The sequence below is a fragment of the Anneissia japonica genome, unplaced genomic scaffold (assembly GCF_011630105.1).
Source record: "Anneissia japonica isolate Jap-2015-1 unplaced genomic scaffold, ASM1163010v1 scaffold3217_len398964_cov164, whole genome shotgun sequence".
NCBI classification, from domain to species: domain Eukaryota; kingdom Metazoa; phylum Echinodermata; class Crinoidea; order Comatulida; family Comatulidae; genus Anneissia; species Anneissia japonica.
Window position 1 is genome coordinate 182296 of NW_022750884.1, and position 16563 is coordinate 198858.

A 16563-nucleotide genomic window follows, 5' to 3' on the forward strand; every position below is an offset into this window, starting at 1 on the left:
ATACTATTCAGTAAGGAATCGTGTTGTCCGAATGCTCTGGTTCTATTTTTTGTAGTTTACTTACGTTTACACTAAACCTGCTTTCTGGAAAATTTAGTGTTGCGAAAAGTTATGTATTAGGTACACGAACGTTTTCGGTCATCTACTTATATGTGACACTTCTGGGCATTCTAAGAGCGAATATTACATATAACCAGACAATTAATTTAAAAAAGCAACGCTACTGCAAGGTGTGTAAAAAACATCCTAACGTCAATATGTGTTGTTAGATCATTATAATAAAACTTTTTTTTTTTGCAATTTGCTATACAACATAAATTATGAGTGATGCCAGTATGAATAAATTTTGTTGTAATATATTTTTTTTAATTATTAAGTATATGTAACACCCGCTTTAATAACACTATTATTTAATAATAGAGTCTACCAGTTGAAATACACTACATCCATTATACATATACATGTGTATTTATACATTGCATATTAAAATCTGATATGCTATTTTTTTTAATGAATTTTCAGGGATGATGTAGCGTATTAATTTGCCTTTAGTCCCTCGAGACATGGACAGGCTGAAACTGCTGTCCTTACTTATTTGGTTTAACAGTCATGGTGAGTTTTTTTTTATTTATCAACATTTATTTAAATTTATTTTTAAATATTTTCTAAATGTTTACTTAATGACCTATGTTTGTTGTAAGATATGAAAAACTTTAACCACGGCTTGCTCAGTTTTGTCCGCTGATCTTTATGTGCACTAGCTAGAGAACTGAACTTAGCTTTCAGATGAAACGTTTAAGTCGTTGATTGTGTGTGTAACAAAGCACGTAAATAACACGGCACACCCTCCTGAAGAGGGGATTGTTTCCTATGTCAACTGCCCAATTCACTACCTGGAAATACGTCTTGGGGCTTACACCAAGGAAACTATACGGTACCGTACAATACATTGTACACAATAAAGTAACACATAATCTGATATATTGTGATTCGGTCGTGGTTTATTACGACGACATCATTACTCTTATGTAACCATTATAAGAAGATATTTCCCTAAATAATATTTGTTACACAGGCTACGTATGGTGTTTGGATTGCCAAACAAATGTGGCACTCGTTGAAATAATGGAAAAGAGTAATTGTAATCGTCAGTGCGAATATCCACCGCAGCCTAAACATTGTAAATTTGAGTTCAATGTTACTTGGACCAACTCAATGGGATCGTCCTGTCTGGATTGCCCAACCACTTTGAAGCACTGCTACAAACACAATTGCATACCAATTGAAGGGTCTGTTAGACCTGTGATAGTTACCAATGACATATCACCAGGACCTAGTATACAGGTAGGAACGTACGTTACCACTATGAATATAATATCAAATGAAAATATAAAGAGGGGCCTATAAACATATCTACTTCTAATTTTAGACCCCTCAAATTAAAGACCACCTCCAATTAAAAACCACTTTTCATTCAGTGGTCCCAAATTAACAAATGTATTTTATCTTTATTTATCTTTATCTTTATTATTTTTTAATCAGACAAAAGGTGCTACATACCATGGAATTAATTTGAGGGAGACCTGTATTAATACTAAATAAATTTAGATCGATATTTAAAAATAAATGAAAACAGCATTGATGTGTTTAAAAACTGGGAAAAATGTTGTATTCATTGCGGTTGGTAGTAGTGGCAGATTGAAAAAAGGATAATATCAGTGTAGTTAATACGTTTCTTATCACTCAAAATAATTTTCTTTCAAGGTTTGCTATGGTGATACAATTCGAGTGAAGGTTCAAAATGATCTGCAAGATGCTGGTGGATTGTCGATCCACTGGCACGGTATACATCAAGTCAACACCAACTGGATGGACGGCGTGTCAATGGTTACTCAGTGCCCAATAGCACGCGCGTCATCATTCGTATACAAGTTCAAAGCCGATCCGCCTGGAACTCACTGGTGGCACTCACACACGGGCCTACACAGAGGAGATGGCATGTACGGCTCATTGATCGTCCGGCTACCAAAAGAATCAGAGTTTAACGGGAATAATTACGACTTTGATCTATCGAATCACGTTCTGCTCATAAACGATTGGACAAGTAATCTAGTATTAAATAATTTTGCTCAGTCCCTTGATCCCGGCAAACCGACTTCTCTACACACGCTTACAATCGTTGCAAACGGAAAAGGAAGAAACGTGGAATTTAATGACATAAATGAAAAGACTATATACACTCCGAGAGAGGTGTTTGAAGTGGAGAATGGGATGAGGTATCGTATGCGAGTAATAAACGCCGCGTTTGGTCAATGTAACATACTGGTCGCTGTGGAGTCACATCCATTGGTTATCATTGGCACAGATGGTTATGAGGTAAAACCAGTAGAGACACAATCCTTCACCATCGTCCCAGGTGAAAGGTAGGCCCTATGTGGTAGTGGTAGTGGTAGTGGTAGTGGTGGTGGTGGTGGTGGTGATGGTGGAGGTGTTAGTAGTTATGGCGATAGTGGTGGTGGTGGTGATGGTAATGTTGGTTGCAGTGGTGGGGTCGGTGGAGACGGGGCTATGAAGGGGACTGAGTTGGGGACGGGGGTTGGGGCTGCGATGAGTGTTGGTGCAGCATCAGCAACAGCAGCAGCACAATTGACCAGCACTTGCAGCACAATCATTAGCAGCACCAGCAGCGCAAGCACCTGTAGCATTAGCAGCACTAGCACTAGCCGCACCACCACCGGCATTATCAGCACCAACACTAGCAGCAGCAGTAGTAGCACCACCACCAGCAGAGGCACCAGCATCATTAGCAGCACCAGCACTATCAGCAGCAGCATTAGCAGCACCAACACTAGCAGCAGCAGTAGTAGCACCACCACCAGTAGAGGTACCTGTATCATTAGCAGCACCAGCACTAACAGCAGCAGCATTACCAGCGCCAGTACCAGCATCATTAGCAGCACTAACAGCAGCACCACCAGCACTAGCAGCAGTAGCAGCACTAGCACTAGAAGCAGTGGCAGCACCACCACCAGCAGCAGTAGCAGCACTAGCAGTGGCGTAATAGCTCCGGCTGAGGTCTAAATGGCTAAAGCCACCGGGCCCCCATCCAATTCAAATATTTCTTTCACAAACAAATACCAATTAGGCCCTTTTCCAAGCCAAAGTCTTTCGAGTGATTGGGGAATTTTTATTATCATCATTATCGCCAGTCTATGTTTTGTTGAAATACATGTCAAATATATATATATATATTGATTTAAATTGGCTCGTTTTGTTGAAGGCCTTAATATATTTATTAGTGTTATCTTTTTGGAGTAAAATCACAATACATAAACTTAGAATTCGAATGTGTAAAAATGTATTTAAAAACGTCACAGAAAGCTAAAAACGAAGGAGCGACCGGGAAGTTGGGGGAAGGGGGAGGGGTCGGGGGGTGTGGGTGGGCAGTCCACAACCGTAGTAGTACCAGTAGTGTCTCAGCAAACACAAAAACTTATTATACCAAATGCAAATGTGAGCATTGTGGTAAGACTACCGTATGTCAGAATGTTAATAAAACATGTTCATAGAAGGTTTTGTCCTTCTCTCAGGATAGATTTTGTGTTAACAGCCTCAAATACACCATCTTCTTACTGTATATTTCTTGATGGTTTTCCTACAAACCAATGTGGAAGCAGCGGGACGGCCATCTTGAAATATAAAGGTGCCAGCCACGAAGAACCTGACTGTTATAGAAAACCAACTGGTGCTGCGGTTTTCTCAACTATCCATTTTGATAATACGATTTCCATTGGCTCCGAAGAATACTATTCTCTTCGTGACACACACTCTCTTGGTAGGTTATTTTAATTACTTTTATCAAAGAGTATAAAACTGCAAGAGGTCCGACTGCCCTTAATTTTTATACAAGCAATGGAACATTAAAAAATTACTCCCACGAAGGGGCGTGTCCTTCATAAGAACGTAAAAGTCGTTCGTATCGAACGCGTGCTGCGTTTCGAATTCCATCATACATTCTAGACACGCAGCACGCGTTCAATATGAACGCACTTTACGTTCTTTTAAGGGCCACGCCCCTTTTAGGTAGTACTTTTTGAAATAGGATTGCGTTCCAAAGAATCCCCGGCAGTCGGACCTCTTGCAGTTTTATTCTCTTTGCTTTTATATATAATGAACCTTTCCCGCTAAGCACCACTCCTTGGATATTGTTCCTAAGGTCCTAGTAAAATACATACGCAAGCACGTGCGTGCGTGGGACAGCATGCGTGTTTGAGAGACGTGCTAATATTCGTGGACCTGTTCTTATTCATCAGTTCTGAAGTTGGGTTGACACTCCAGAAAGGTCTATTGTTATCTAACTTATATATTGAGCTTGATTGGCTTATCTAGGATAAGACCCTCAGCACTTGAGTAAAACAGTAAAATACCCCAATTGGGCGGTAAAACAAATTTTGCCAATTGTGTTCCAAACAATTGGTTTATCAGAAAAAAAAAAAGATTGTCGGGTTTTAAAATATTTGTTTCGTTAGGATGAGATCATCTGATGTTTAAGCATATTTTGTTAGTCTATGGCCTCGGTTGTAAAATGATGGATGATCCGGGAAAGACGTTTATAAGCCATTGGCCACGTGCAGGTTATACAACATAGTAAAACGTAGATCTTATTTATTTTATTATAATAAAAGAGAAAGAAATTACAATTACATATATAATACATTCTAATGCAATCATTTAGCGCCATTATTTTAATCAATACGACAACGTTGCCATTGTCACTATCATCAATATATAATCCTATATAAAACTAGTTCCATTTAAATTATAAAATAGTCAAATCAAAATCGATATTTCACCAATGATTTAAAGTAGATTATAATACATAAAGATCTGGGTTATGATGTTCCTTCAGATTTTTTTTAAAGGTGCTCCAGTCACACAAAGAGTAATTTTTAATATAAATTAACAGCTGCGCCATTCCATATTCTCATAAACGTGGCTGGCGTTAAATACAATGCTTAATCTGTGTTAATGTCTTTACTTCAAAGTGCCAGTAGATCCTGATTTATACAACGTTGATGAGCAATACTATATCACTTTGAACTCTCTTGTGTCAGCAATACGTAAGGAAAATGGTCAGCTCATCCAAATTTCTGGAATGGTACTCCAGATGGACAATGTGGAATTTAAGTTCCCGCCGCATCCTTTGGTAAACCAGGACATTAGTAACATCGATATTTGTCACGTTAACCAGGAGAAATATTATCAGTCGTGCAATGCCAGTAGTTGCTATTGTACCAACCTTATGAAAATAGAACTTGGCAAGGTGAGATTATTTATCATCATTATCATCCATCATCATTAGCATGATCGTGATCATGATCATGATCATCATTATCATTATCATCATCATAATAATAATAATAATAATAATAATAATCATCATCATCATCACCACCACCATCATGATCCTCATCATCATCAACAGCATAAAATAATGAAAAATGTTTCAGATAAAATTATTGAATAACAGTACACTTCATTAAAAACACTTCAATTACGCACTTTGATTTAAATATATAATTTTGTCAGATAAATTCTGAAAAAATATGTCATTAATATCGTTAAAATTGCCAACGAAAAGGTTAAAGTTTAGTGTATGAGAAAAGCAGTGGAGAAAAAGAAAGGTAGAGATTTGTTGTCTCTGAATTGTTGGAAACCCGACAGAACTATAACATGTTAGATATACATTACTCATCATGATATATACCGTGTATATATATATATCATGTAAGCCAAAACTGATTGCTAGAGAATTAAAAACAATAGTATCTAAATTTATTATCAGTTAATAATATCTAAACTTATTATCAGGTTGTAGAGTTTGTTGTCATCAACAATGTGAATATCGTTCCACATCCGATGCATTTGCATGGTCACTCATTTCGAGTCCTAGGTCAGCAAAATCTCAATGACACACTAGACCGGGAAAACATAATTGAGCTTGACAAAAGAGGTAATATTTTTAAATTTAATAATGTAAAAAAATAACGGCTACTTATATATTATTTAAATATATACACTCATCATGATTTACTATTTATTTACTATTCATTATTGTTATAATTATCAATTTCTAGGAAAGCTACAGAGAATAAACATAGAGGAAACAGTCGTTAAAGACACGGTGAATGTTCCACAATACGGTTATACCATTATCAGATGGAAGGCTCAAAATCCTGGCTTTTGGTTCTTCCATTGTCACGTAGACTACCACTCTGAAGTAAATATCTTAGTTTACACAACATACAAACAGTACTTCCACAAAACTGAGAGAGCTACATTGTAAAATATGATATAAGCTTACGACGTTATGTAATATAATATACGGTATAATTATATGATTAATATACATATTATATTGACTTTTATTACAGTACAACATTTTACAGTACAAAGCTGATCGTGTAATAATAATATTAAATAATTATAATGATGGTGATAATGGTAATAATGATGATGATGAGGACGACGACAACGATATCGACAATGATGGTGATAGCGGCGACGATGATTACGTTGATGATGATGATGATGACGCTGATGATGGGCTAAAAATAATAACATTGTGGATTGGTGAATTGGTGGATGAACGATGGTTAGATGGAGTGATAGATGAATAAATGAAGGAAGGACGGAATGACTAAACGAGCAAGTAACGTAGTAATTGGAAGAATGAGTAAAGGAATGAATAAAATGAAATAAAGACTGCATAAATGTTACTATCTTGTTTCCCTTTTTTCATAGTCCGGCATGACAATGATAATTCAGGTTGGAGATCAAGATGAGATGCCACAACCTCATGCCGACTTCCCAACCTGCGGGCCATGGTCTCCTGATTAATTTCCAGAAGTGCGGTATCATCAGGATCTGAGTGAACACAATGCATACACAATTTCATTATAAATAACAATAATAATAATAATAATAATAATAATAATAATAATAATAATAATAATAATTATAATAATAATATTTTGGCATTTATATAGCGCTCTTTACCGGACTCTCACGGCACTTTGGATCGTAACGAGTGGAGTTAGCTCCAGAAAATAGGTGAAAATGCATAAAAGCCTTTAGGGACAGATGTTAAGTTTGTTCTTGGTTAATATAGTATGAAAGAATCAAGTTCAGAACGAAGGCCGGCACGTGAAGGAGTATAAACAGTTATAAGTTCTTGAAGGTAAGATGGAGAAGTACTATGAGACACTTTTAAGTCAAAAGTTCGGATCTTGAAAGTGATGCGTTTACGAACTGGTAACAAGTGCTGAATAAGTTGGAGCCGTTTTATTTCTTATCAAATTAACCTTGAAGTAGAGAATTGCAGTAATCGAGACGGGACTGTACCAACAGCGAACAGCATTATGACAAATTCGTCTATGCTCTTTCTGATTTGGGAGATATTTCTGATGTTGTAATTGAGTGATTTACGGTACATAATAATGACATTGTTCACTTACCACTAAAGAAAACCCCGAGGTTTCCTATGGACTGAGATTGTTTAATGTTGGATTTATCATTGTGAGAGATATCTATTTATTTGGTTGCGATACGCCATGACAGCGTATAGGTATAAAATGTTCTGGCTTACAGCCAATCATAGAACTCAGATGTAATTGCAAAATCATGTACATTTATTTTATCTGAGATTGCAGTATAATTAGTTATAGGTCCGGTTCGTTGTCAATAGAGCTTTAAATAAATAATGAATGTATATAGTTTACTTAGTAGGTGAATGGTTTACAGTAATATGCAATATACTGGTATATTTATACATCAATGCATTTACTAATTTGTGATATTCTGTTTTGTTAAATCAGAAAAGAGCAGGGCCAAAATCATGTATAAACATTGAACGACAAAGAATGACGTAATTCAATTTCCACTAATTTAGACCTACAAACGTTTTTCATTCAACTCTTCAAAAAATCATATTTCAAAGTAGAGTTAGGTTATTTGAGGTTACAAAAAGGTATAAGAAAGCAAATATTAATTATACTGCAGAATCTTGAATTTTCATTAAAAATAAAATGTTAAATAATATATAATAATGTAAAGTCTTTTTAAAATATAAGCATTGCTTTCTCGCTGCACGTGACCTATAATGTCGAACATTGGGACCAGTCTTAAAGAACACAGAAATAAAATTCAAATAAGATTTGATATAATACGTAACGTCTCTTGGTATGTTTTTTATTTTTATTAAGCTTTGTCTACACTATGAAATTTGATGTGACAAAAATGTGATTTGCTCATATATGGGTACGATGAAGTCATATCATATATTATCAAATTGTATCAAAAAATGTTGAACGTGTTCAACTCTATGTTCCATCACATTTTATGTGACGCTTTTTCGATGAAATTTGATAGCTAACAGTCTCAAGTAATGTATTACTTATTTTCTCATTGAATAGACAATAAGCTATATTCATATATTTCATCAGTACAGTACATAATATACAAATGAATTATGGCTGACTCGGATTGCCCCAAAAGCAACACGTCATATCGGCGCTGGTTCGAACTGCAGTCTCGTCTGGGTCGGTGGTAGAACAAGTCTTCTCGAATAAGGAGTATAAAAAGTAGGCCCATTGTACATAGGCCTAATACACGGTGTACAGGTACAGAAAACCATTGTGGTGGACTACAAGAGTTGTACCGGCTGCGCAGGCACAAAGGGACCCTTAAGCCCGAAGAAATTCACTGGACGAGCTACTAGTCCACAAATCAGGCGCCATGAGTATCTTGTCATTTTAGTTTATTTGTACTTGGCTAAAAAGCGCATTGAGACCGTTTTTACTGTGGAAGGTGATAAAAATGCTTGACTATCATCATACCGTCCGCTGACCATTATTTGATGGATACCGGCGCTCTACACATCTACACTATGATCATTGTTATTATATACGTTGCTGTCATGAGACTTTCCTTGCAAATGATACCAGGGTAGGGGACTATAACATTTTATTAACTAATAATTTAGTAAATATATTCGAATTAAACTTAAATACGAATATTTTTGCAAATATATTCATATTTAAGTATAAATCGAACATAATGTGTTGATTAGAAATAGAATTCGTTAAAATTGGAGTGAATCCGAATCTGCAGTCAACTTAAGACATAGCCATGAGCCGTATGCTGATTGGTTAATCAGGTGACCAGGATCCGCATGTGGGATAGTTGTCTGGTGGTCTTGGAATCTCTTCATCATCACCAATTTGAATAACCATTGTCATGCCGAACTAGAAAACAAAGTATATTGAACAAATTATTGATTTTTGTCTTGACTATATCAACAATTTCGCACTTCGGTCGAGATCTTATTGCTGCTGTCGGAAGAGGAGAGCCCCTTTCGTCGGCCATCCATAGGCTTGTGTTGCACCCACAGATGTGAAAACGCCCACAATGTAATAATAACCAGAAATGTAACAACACAGCGCCCAAAAATGTAATAATGCCCAAAAATGTTACAACCAGCGCCAACAAATGTTTAACAAACTGCGCCCAGAAATTTTTTTTTTCTATATTGTGAGTGCACTGTCATTTATATTATATATATTTTTTTCTGCTCGGGCACCTCACTTAGGGTGGCCATCTCATCGAGCTTTGCTCTTATTGGGCATTCCCTACCGTTTGATTTTACTGTATTCAATTTATAATATGTATCTCGATGATTTTTTTTTTCTCTTTAAACGGCGAATAAATTTGAACTTGAACTTTGAACTTGTAATACCGATCATCGCCCACAAATGTGATAACGCCCACAAATGTAACAACAAAACATGACCTCTTCGCTCAAAAATGTAATAATTTTCATTGAATTTCGAATGTAGCAGCTAAGACCCACAGAAAATTGGCCAAACCGTACACTTTGTGACAGAAGCAAAATTGCTGCAAGATGGTTTGGAGTTTATCTATATAAATGCTTATTTATATACTGATTATGAATATAGAATGTATGATTATTACCTCTGAGTGATAATTAACGTGACAATGGAAGAACCAGTATCCTGGATTTTCAGCTTTCCATCTGATAATTGCATAACCGTATTGAGGCACATTTACCGTGTCTTTCACAACGGCTTTATCCAGATCAATTCGTTTGAGTTCTCCTACGTAAAATGTAGTCAAGTATACAGTGATAGCCTACATTTTTTTAATATTGTTTGTCATCATCAACGTCATCAGTAATAAAATATAATTTATATTATAATCATCATCCTCATTATCATAATGTTATCATTATCATCATCACTATCACTATTTTATATTATAATGATTTTGTTTTATTTATTATTGAAATATGTTTTCTTATAAGTAGTGTAGCAGTAGCAGCAGTAGTGGTAGTAGTGGCGGTGGTGGTGGTTGTAGTGTTGGTGTTGTTAGTGGTAGTGGTAGCAGCAGCAACAGCTTAGCAGTATAGTCGTCAGCTGAATGAGAAAAATTAGTAGATAATACAACAGTTATATATTACCATCACATTTACCTTGGTCATCAAGTCTCTCGAGTTTCTGGATAGAGATAGCTCCTATAGACTCCTGAGCTAGAACACGGAATGATTGTCCATGTAGGTGCATAGGATGAGGTACTAAATTGACATTATTCAGAAGTACTAACTCAATCACCTGCGGTGAAAACAACAGAGAAATTAGTTTAAGAGCCGATGTGCTTCACATATGGCCAATTTACGTAAGCCTACACATATCCTCTATTCAAGTAGTAGCAGCAGTAGTAGCAGCAGCAGCAGTAATATCAGTAACAGTAGCAGGAGCAGTAGCAGTAGTTCCTGCAAAAACCGTCATAAACGCAACACAGTATTTTAAAGTAAAGCTAATGGTGCAGATAATCTTGACTATTTTATTTACTTTGATTTACCTTGATCTTGAAGCTTAAGCATTTTATTCGTATTTCTATATTTTTGCTATTTTGTCTTTCCACCTGAAACTAGCATGTAAAAAGCAATACTAAATTATTTGTTTTTGCTGACCTGTCCAAGCTGAACCTTCAAGACGTTGGTGCATTGACAAAGTTGTGAAATACAACTTTCGTATGCTGACCTATTTTGAGTTGGATGACACGTTTCAATAAAACTTGCTTTTGCAGTCAATAAAGGCGTTTCGGGAAATTTAAATTCAGCACCATCCATCTGAAGTACTAATGCTACTATTCCGGTTTCATCATGTGGCTGTTTGTGTAGTTTTTGCGCATACTCGTCAATTACTATGTAGTATTTTTCATCCACGTTATATAGTTCTGAAGGGACAGGCTCTATAAACAAAATAGTACCATCAAGTCATTTAAATATATTTTGTCACTGATGGGTACAATCTTCAATTCACAAATGACTCATATTTTAATGTGTCCCGTTTGTATGGTGATTTTGAAATCAATTGTGTGATGTGGAATACGGTATAGGATTTATATAGCAACCATATTGGAATTCAGTATATCCACCTAAGACCACCGTTGATTATATGTTCATAGTTCACATTGACCGTAACACACTATCATATAGCACTAATTAAACCAGTATTGCTTGCTAATTATAAGGCGAAATGTTGTGATTTTATAAAAAAAATTTCACAGTAAGGTCACGGGGTCCATTCGAAATTTAAATAGCTGTCATTATATCATGACCAAAAGGTAAGGGTAACAATTAATTTATTGACAAGAGGATAGCATAGACGTTTGCGCCAGATCGGGTTATTAGTGAGCTTTTGAAGTAAGGGTAGCGTCTTCTTTCTGTTACGAAAATTCTCAATTTGAATACATTTTAGTAAAGTAAGGGTATTAAAACAAATATTCGCTAGTCATAAAGCTCGCTATTCACTCACTAGTCATAAGTTTATAAAAAAAAAAAGGTTGAAGGTTCTCTAGTCATAATCAATAAAACGGTTTCGATAGTCATAATGTAAACACATGACCCCCATTCATAAAGTTGGCTCTAGTCATAAAGTAGGTTAATAGAAAAAAAAAAGAGAGAAAAAGCATATTACCTAGTGCAAAGGTATCACTTAAGGAAACGTATTGAATTCCATCTAAGACTCTTTCGACATGACTGTCTTTCAGTGTTGAGAAGGTACGATTTAGCGATTTATTATCATATGTGCATTGAGTTTCAATATTTGGTGCTTGTTTGTATCTCAATATCGCTTCTCCACTACTGTTACATTCGCTTTCTGGATATCCAAGGAGAGATATGCAATACGTTGAAGGCATTGCATTGGCGGTTAAAACGAAATCCAACCTAGAGAAAGTAAAATACTTATCTTTATACAAGAGCATCCGAACATCATCAATATAATACGAGATTTTCTATCAACAATTATACTTCTAGTACGACGTGCAAATCATCAAAATTATGCTTTCTGATGACCAAATAAGCACATATTCAATAGTCTTAAATGAAACCTTAAGAAATCTTTTTTCAATATTTTTTTCCCTTTCATCACCATTTGTGTTACAAATATAATTTGACTGGTAATGTACTTTATTTTTCATAAAAAGGTATTTCCATCCGGATTGGAATTATTTTATTTTTACATTTTACACATGTATATACAGTTAAGCTTGCCTGAGTCGACTTTGCCTAACTCGAATAATTTCTAAGTCGAACTTATTTTACAAGCCAAATTATTGTGTTATCCATTAATTAACAATCTGTAAGTCGAACAATTTTTTAATGGTATATTTGATTCGACTTAGGCAGAGTTCAAAAAAACAAATTCTACAATGGTACAGGTAATTTTTTTTTTTTTTTATAAAAGGTGACTACGTCCTAAAGCTCTGGGAGTTGTTCTTGCAGAACTTACTGTTGCCTCCTTCCATTGAATTTATTTGTTTCGATTATATTATGCTCTTTTACTGCATTTGTATGGAAAATAAAGAATTCAATATTTGATTTGATTTGATGCATTTCAAATAGTTTTTCAAATAGCGGCAAAATATTTTAGTCTTGTGTTAGTTATTGTATTCTGAATCGGATCGTTTTTACAATCGATTTTTTTTTGCAGTCCATAGTTATGCTATTTTTAAAAGATTGTATCGTATAGGCCTACCTATAAATTATGTGTTAATGTACTGTAGCACAATAAAGTATACAAACTTTGAGGATTTAGACCTTTTGGGGGATCGTTCTTTAGAAGCGTGGTATAATATACAGGCCTATAATAATTTTTCAAAATAATTTTTTTTTCGTACTTACCTTTCACCTGGACTAATCACAAACGAATCTACTTGTTTTACCGTCTTAAATTCATGTCCGTCAGAACCAATAATATTTAATTTGTGAGATTGAAAAGCAACATGCAGATTACATTCGCCAAATGCTGTATTGATCATGCGCATTCGATATCGCTTTCCTTTCTCCACTTCAAATTCCGCCCGAGGTGTATAATATACAGTATCATTTGCGTCAGTAAATTCAACGTTCCTTCCCATTCCGTTTACCAGTAAAGAAAGAGTGTGTGAATTTGGTGTTCTGGTATGATCCACTCCTAAAGCAAAATTTTCCATTATCATATTACTTGTCCAATCATTTACTATCATCACATGTTCCGAGAGATCGAAGTCGTATTCGCCACCGTTGACTTCGGTTTCTTTAGGCGCCCTGACAATTAATGATCCGTACATTCCGTCACCTCTTTGTATACCTGAATGGGAGTGCCACCAATGGGTACCTGGTGGGTCGGCTATGAATTTGTATACGAATGATGTCCCACGAGCTATAGGGCACTGAGTTATCATGGAGACACCATCCATGATATTTGTCCTGTTTTGGTTCATACCATGCCAGTGTATTGATAATCCGCCGTCGTCCTGTAACTTGTTAATCACTTTAACACGAATTGTGTCCCCTTCACAGACCTGTTCGAAAACAATACACGTTCATAAAAAGTTTTATAGATGATCCGATTGTTTGACAAATATTCATCAAGAAACGAAATCTCTGAAAGTGTCTATAGAAAATATTTAAATGAAAACCGCTTATTAGATTGTTATCCCTACGGTAACAGTAGGCCCGTATACCTACAACTGGTTGTCGTGACTTTTGTACTCTGATGATTATGTAGCTACTCCGATTTCTGAGTATCTGTGCACACTGAAAAAAACTCTGTGACGAACACAGATCTAGCTTTTCGTTTTCAGCACTCTTCAATTTTCCTTAAATACGGCTGCTCTCTCTTGGATTCAGAAATGTTGGAAGGTTCCGATACATTATTTCAAATTGTTAAAATGTGTTTGCGGTTATTTTTAACCTTTATACTATTTACTAATATTGACGAACATTATATTGATTGACATTCTACCCGCTTACAAAAACATTTTTTTCTTACTTCTATGCTAGGACCGGGGGACATCTTGTTGATCGTTACGACGGGCCTACATGTACCATCAACTGACATGCATCGATCTCGTAAACAGTCTTCTTGAATCCAAGGACAGTCAAAACAGTATGCTGACATAGTGTAGGTCCAGGAGGCTGTAAACTGGTATTCACACACTGTAGGCTTGGGGGGATATTCGCATGTGCGTTCGCATTCGTGTTTGACAGTCTCCCTAATAGTGTTTTTCTCGGATTTTTTACACTCCAGAGATAAAGCGAAATCTACAGTGATGGAAATAATTTTCGAAATAATACTTACAGATTGTAAATATTGTACTATCTCGGCCAATATCATTCGAATTCATGAGTTCGTGATCAAAATGAATCCAATTTTGAGAATTATGCAACTAAGCCCTGCACACACTATCAATTTTATTTGACAAAAAACTGTTGTATGCCCATATATAGTCATGATGTGCCTATATATAGTCATGATGTGCCCATATATAGTCATGATGTGCGTATATATAGCCATGATGTGCCCATAATTATATACGCTTGGTTTATACAGTAGTTTAGGTGATTTATTGCCGGTTAATACATCCATGATACAGATTAATGTTACAGTGGCCCTACATATTGTTTTGAAAAGAAGCCCCCTCCCCCTCTTTACTTTGCAAAAGTGGCCTCGAAAAGAAGCCCATCTCGAAAAGAAGCCCATTCAAAGTTAGGGGGGAAAATGGCTTCTATTCGAGGTTTTACGGAATAATACTTAGACATGTCTCATGTTTTTGTCAATTTGAATTTGATAGTCTGGACAGGACTTTAGAGGCCTAATTAGTTAAATAAATGCACTGCATCCCAATAAAATTGGGGAAAACATCAACAATTCATTTGTAATTCTGGATGGCTGATTTAAATGGAATAGGTCATTAACTTCCAACAAGAAACATACTTTTTACACAAAAATCTTTAAATTTATTTCCAGCCAATTTAAGATTCTATGCAAAAGAATACAGGAATACAGTAGTATTATTAACTACTGGGGTTATTTGATGGGTGTTTTTCTTTTCGCATACAAATTCTAAATTGTAAATTAATAACTTGCTTAAATATGAACATTATGCAATTCATATATTGAATTGAATTTTTCATGTTTAGCTTATGACAGACAATATATCTTAATTACTTTATATCTTTGATATTTAATTAAAACAATAATTAATTATTTTTGTTGTAATAGTTCAGTAATTTGTCAGTAATATATCGGTAACTTACCAATTAATAGAAGTACCAAACAATTATATGATATCCTGGAAACTGACATTATCCTCATATTATAATAAGAACGTCAGTAAATGTTCCATAAAAAAGTATATTCAGCGCCCTTTCAATCCACCAAAATCTAAATTTGAAATATAAACTGATAAATTATTTTTTTATAAGGCAGAGGATTACCTGCAAATGTTTTTTATGTTAGGGCCTATCGTTTTCCAAATGAAAAATTGAAACAAAATATATTTTCACAACCAGATTGTATGAAATTGATATCCACGTCTTTATCAAAATAAGTAAACATGCAAATAAAAGCCTATTGACAAAGAAAATTCAATATTGAAAGTGAGCATCGTTTTGTCATGCCATATGAACTGCATATTTGTGTATATGTCCCGTCGGGGGGAAAAACACTATGTCATGATCTGGCAGTTAAAGATGGCAGAAAGGGTAAATCCGGTGGAGGTGCATTATGGATCATGTGTCATCTAAATATCTTATTACTGTACAAAAGTCATAAAAAATACAATACCACACATTTCCTTATAACCAAATCCCATATGGATACTTTATTAGTAAACATAGTACAGTAAGCAGGTATGGGGCATAGACACACGCTCCCGCTGGGAGCCTATTTTGCATAGTGTGTGTATGTTTAAAGCATTGTTATCAGTGTCATTGTGATAAGTTATTCTGGAAGTATCAAACTATGCGTAATATACAGTAGATAAATTAATAGTCATTTTCATGGAGGGAAAGTTAATGCCGTTAACCAGCGGCCTCATCACCATGTATTATATAATTATTTTACAAGGAGAAATATGTAATACATATATATATATATATATATAATGTATAATCAAATAATAATAATTATTATTATATACATACATATATAT

At 35.2% G+C, this 16563-nt stretch overlaps 3 protein-coding genes across 6 annotated transcripts in view; 2 read left to right on the plus strand and 1 right to left on the minus strand.

The window, feature by feature from the left end:
• Positions 1 to 490: 490 nt before the first annotated feature.
• LOC117121570 (laccase-1-like) lies at positions 491 to 6943 on the plus strand. 3 transcript variants are annotated; one of them, XM_033266811.1, is made up of 8 exons: positions 491 to 612; positions 1076 to 1344; positions 1765 to 2423; positions 3591 to 3835; positions 5046 to 5323; positions 5872 to 6013; positions 6138 to 6280; positions 6805 to 6943. In XM_033266811.1, exons 1-8 carry the CDS (start codon positions 564 to 566, stop codon positions 6898 to 6900), a joined length of 1881 nt encoding a protein of 626 aa, XP_033122702.1. In that variant the 5' UTR covers positions 491 to 563; the 3' UTR covers positions 6901 to 6943. The 3 variants fall into 3 exon arrangements, with proteins under 3 accessions (XP_033122702.1, XP_033122704.1, XP_033122705.1); XM_033266813.1 differs by having other exon boundaries at positions 1765 to 2276; XM_033266814.1 differs by lacking the exon at positions 6138 to 6280 and having other exon boundaries at positions 6805 to 6930.
• A 2227-nt stretch (positions 6944 to 9170) lies between these two features.
• Positions 9171 to 15869, minus strand: LOC117121569 (laccase-15-like). Of its 2 annotated transcripts, none has more exons than XM_033266810.1 (8): positions 15668 to 15869; positions 14400 to 14671; positions 13268 to 13929; positions 12060 to 12310; positions 11051 to 11331; positions 10550 to 10688; positions 10033 to 10175; positions 9171 to 9305 (listed from the first exon to the last, which is right to left on the minus strand). In XM_033266810.1, the coding sequence occupies exons 1-8, from the start codon at positions 15723 to 15725 to the stop codon at positions 9210 to 9212; spliced, it is 1902 nt and encodes a 633-aa protein (XP_033122701.1). In that variant the 5' UTR covers positions 15726 to 15869; the 3' UTR covers positions 9171 to 9209. The 2 variants fall into 2 exon arrangements, with proteins under 2 accessions (XP_033122701.1, XP_033122700.1); XM_033266809.1 differs by having other exon boundaries at positions 10538 to 10688.
• A 233-nt stretch (positions 15870 to 16102) lies between these two features.
• The window catches only part of LOC117121564 (oxidoreductase OpS5-like), an 8640-nt gene continuing 8179 nt past the window's right edge, over positions 16103 to 16563 (plus strand). The window contains exon 1 of the mRNA XM_033266801.1: positions 16103 to 16114. Coding sequence (XP_033122692.1) covers positions 16103 to 16114 — 12 coding nt within the window. The remainder of the gene's footprint in view (positions 16115 to 16563) is intronic.

Bases quoted from the DNA above. Each gene is read 5' to 3' on its own strand.
- LOC117121570 (XM_033266811.1), top strand. From the start codon at position 564: ATGGACAGGCTGAAACTGCTGTCCTTACTTATTTGGTTTAACAGTCAT. The intron at 5,324-5,871 runs GTGAGATTATTT...ACTTATTATCAG, and splicing joins TGAAAATAGAACTTGGCAAG to GTTGTAGAGTTTGTTGTCAT. The intron at 6,281-6,804 runs GTAAATATCTTA...CTTTTTTCATAG, and splicing joins ACGTAGACTACCACTCTGAA to TCCGGCATGACAATGATAAT.
- LOC117121569 (XM_033266809.1), bottom strand. From the start codon at position 15,725: ATGAGGATAATGTCAGTTTCCAGGATATCATATAATTGTTTGGTACTT. The intron at 13,930-14,399 runs GTAAGAAAAAAA...GTTTTCGAACAG, and splicing joins CCCCCGGTCCTAGCATAGAA to GTCTGTGAAGGGGACACAAT. The intron at 12,311-13,267 runs GTAAGTACGAAA...TACTTTCTCTAG, and splicing joins GTGATTAGTCCAGGTGAAAG to GTTGGATTTCGTTTTAACCG.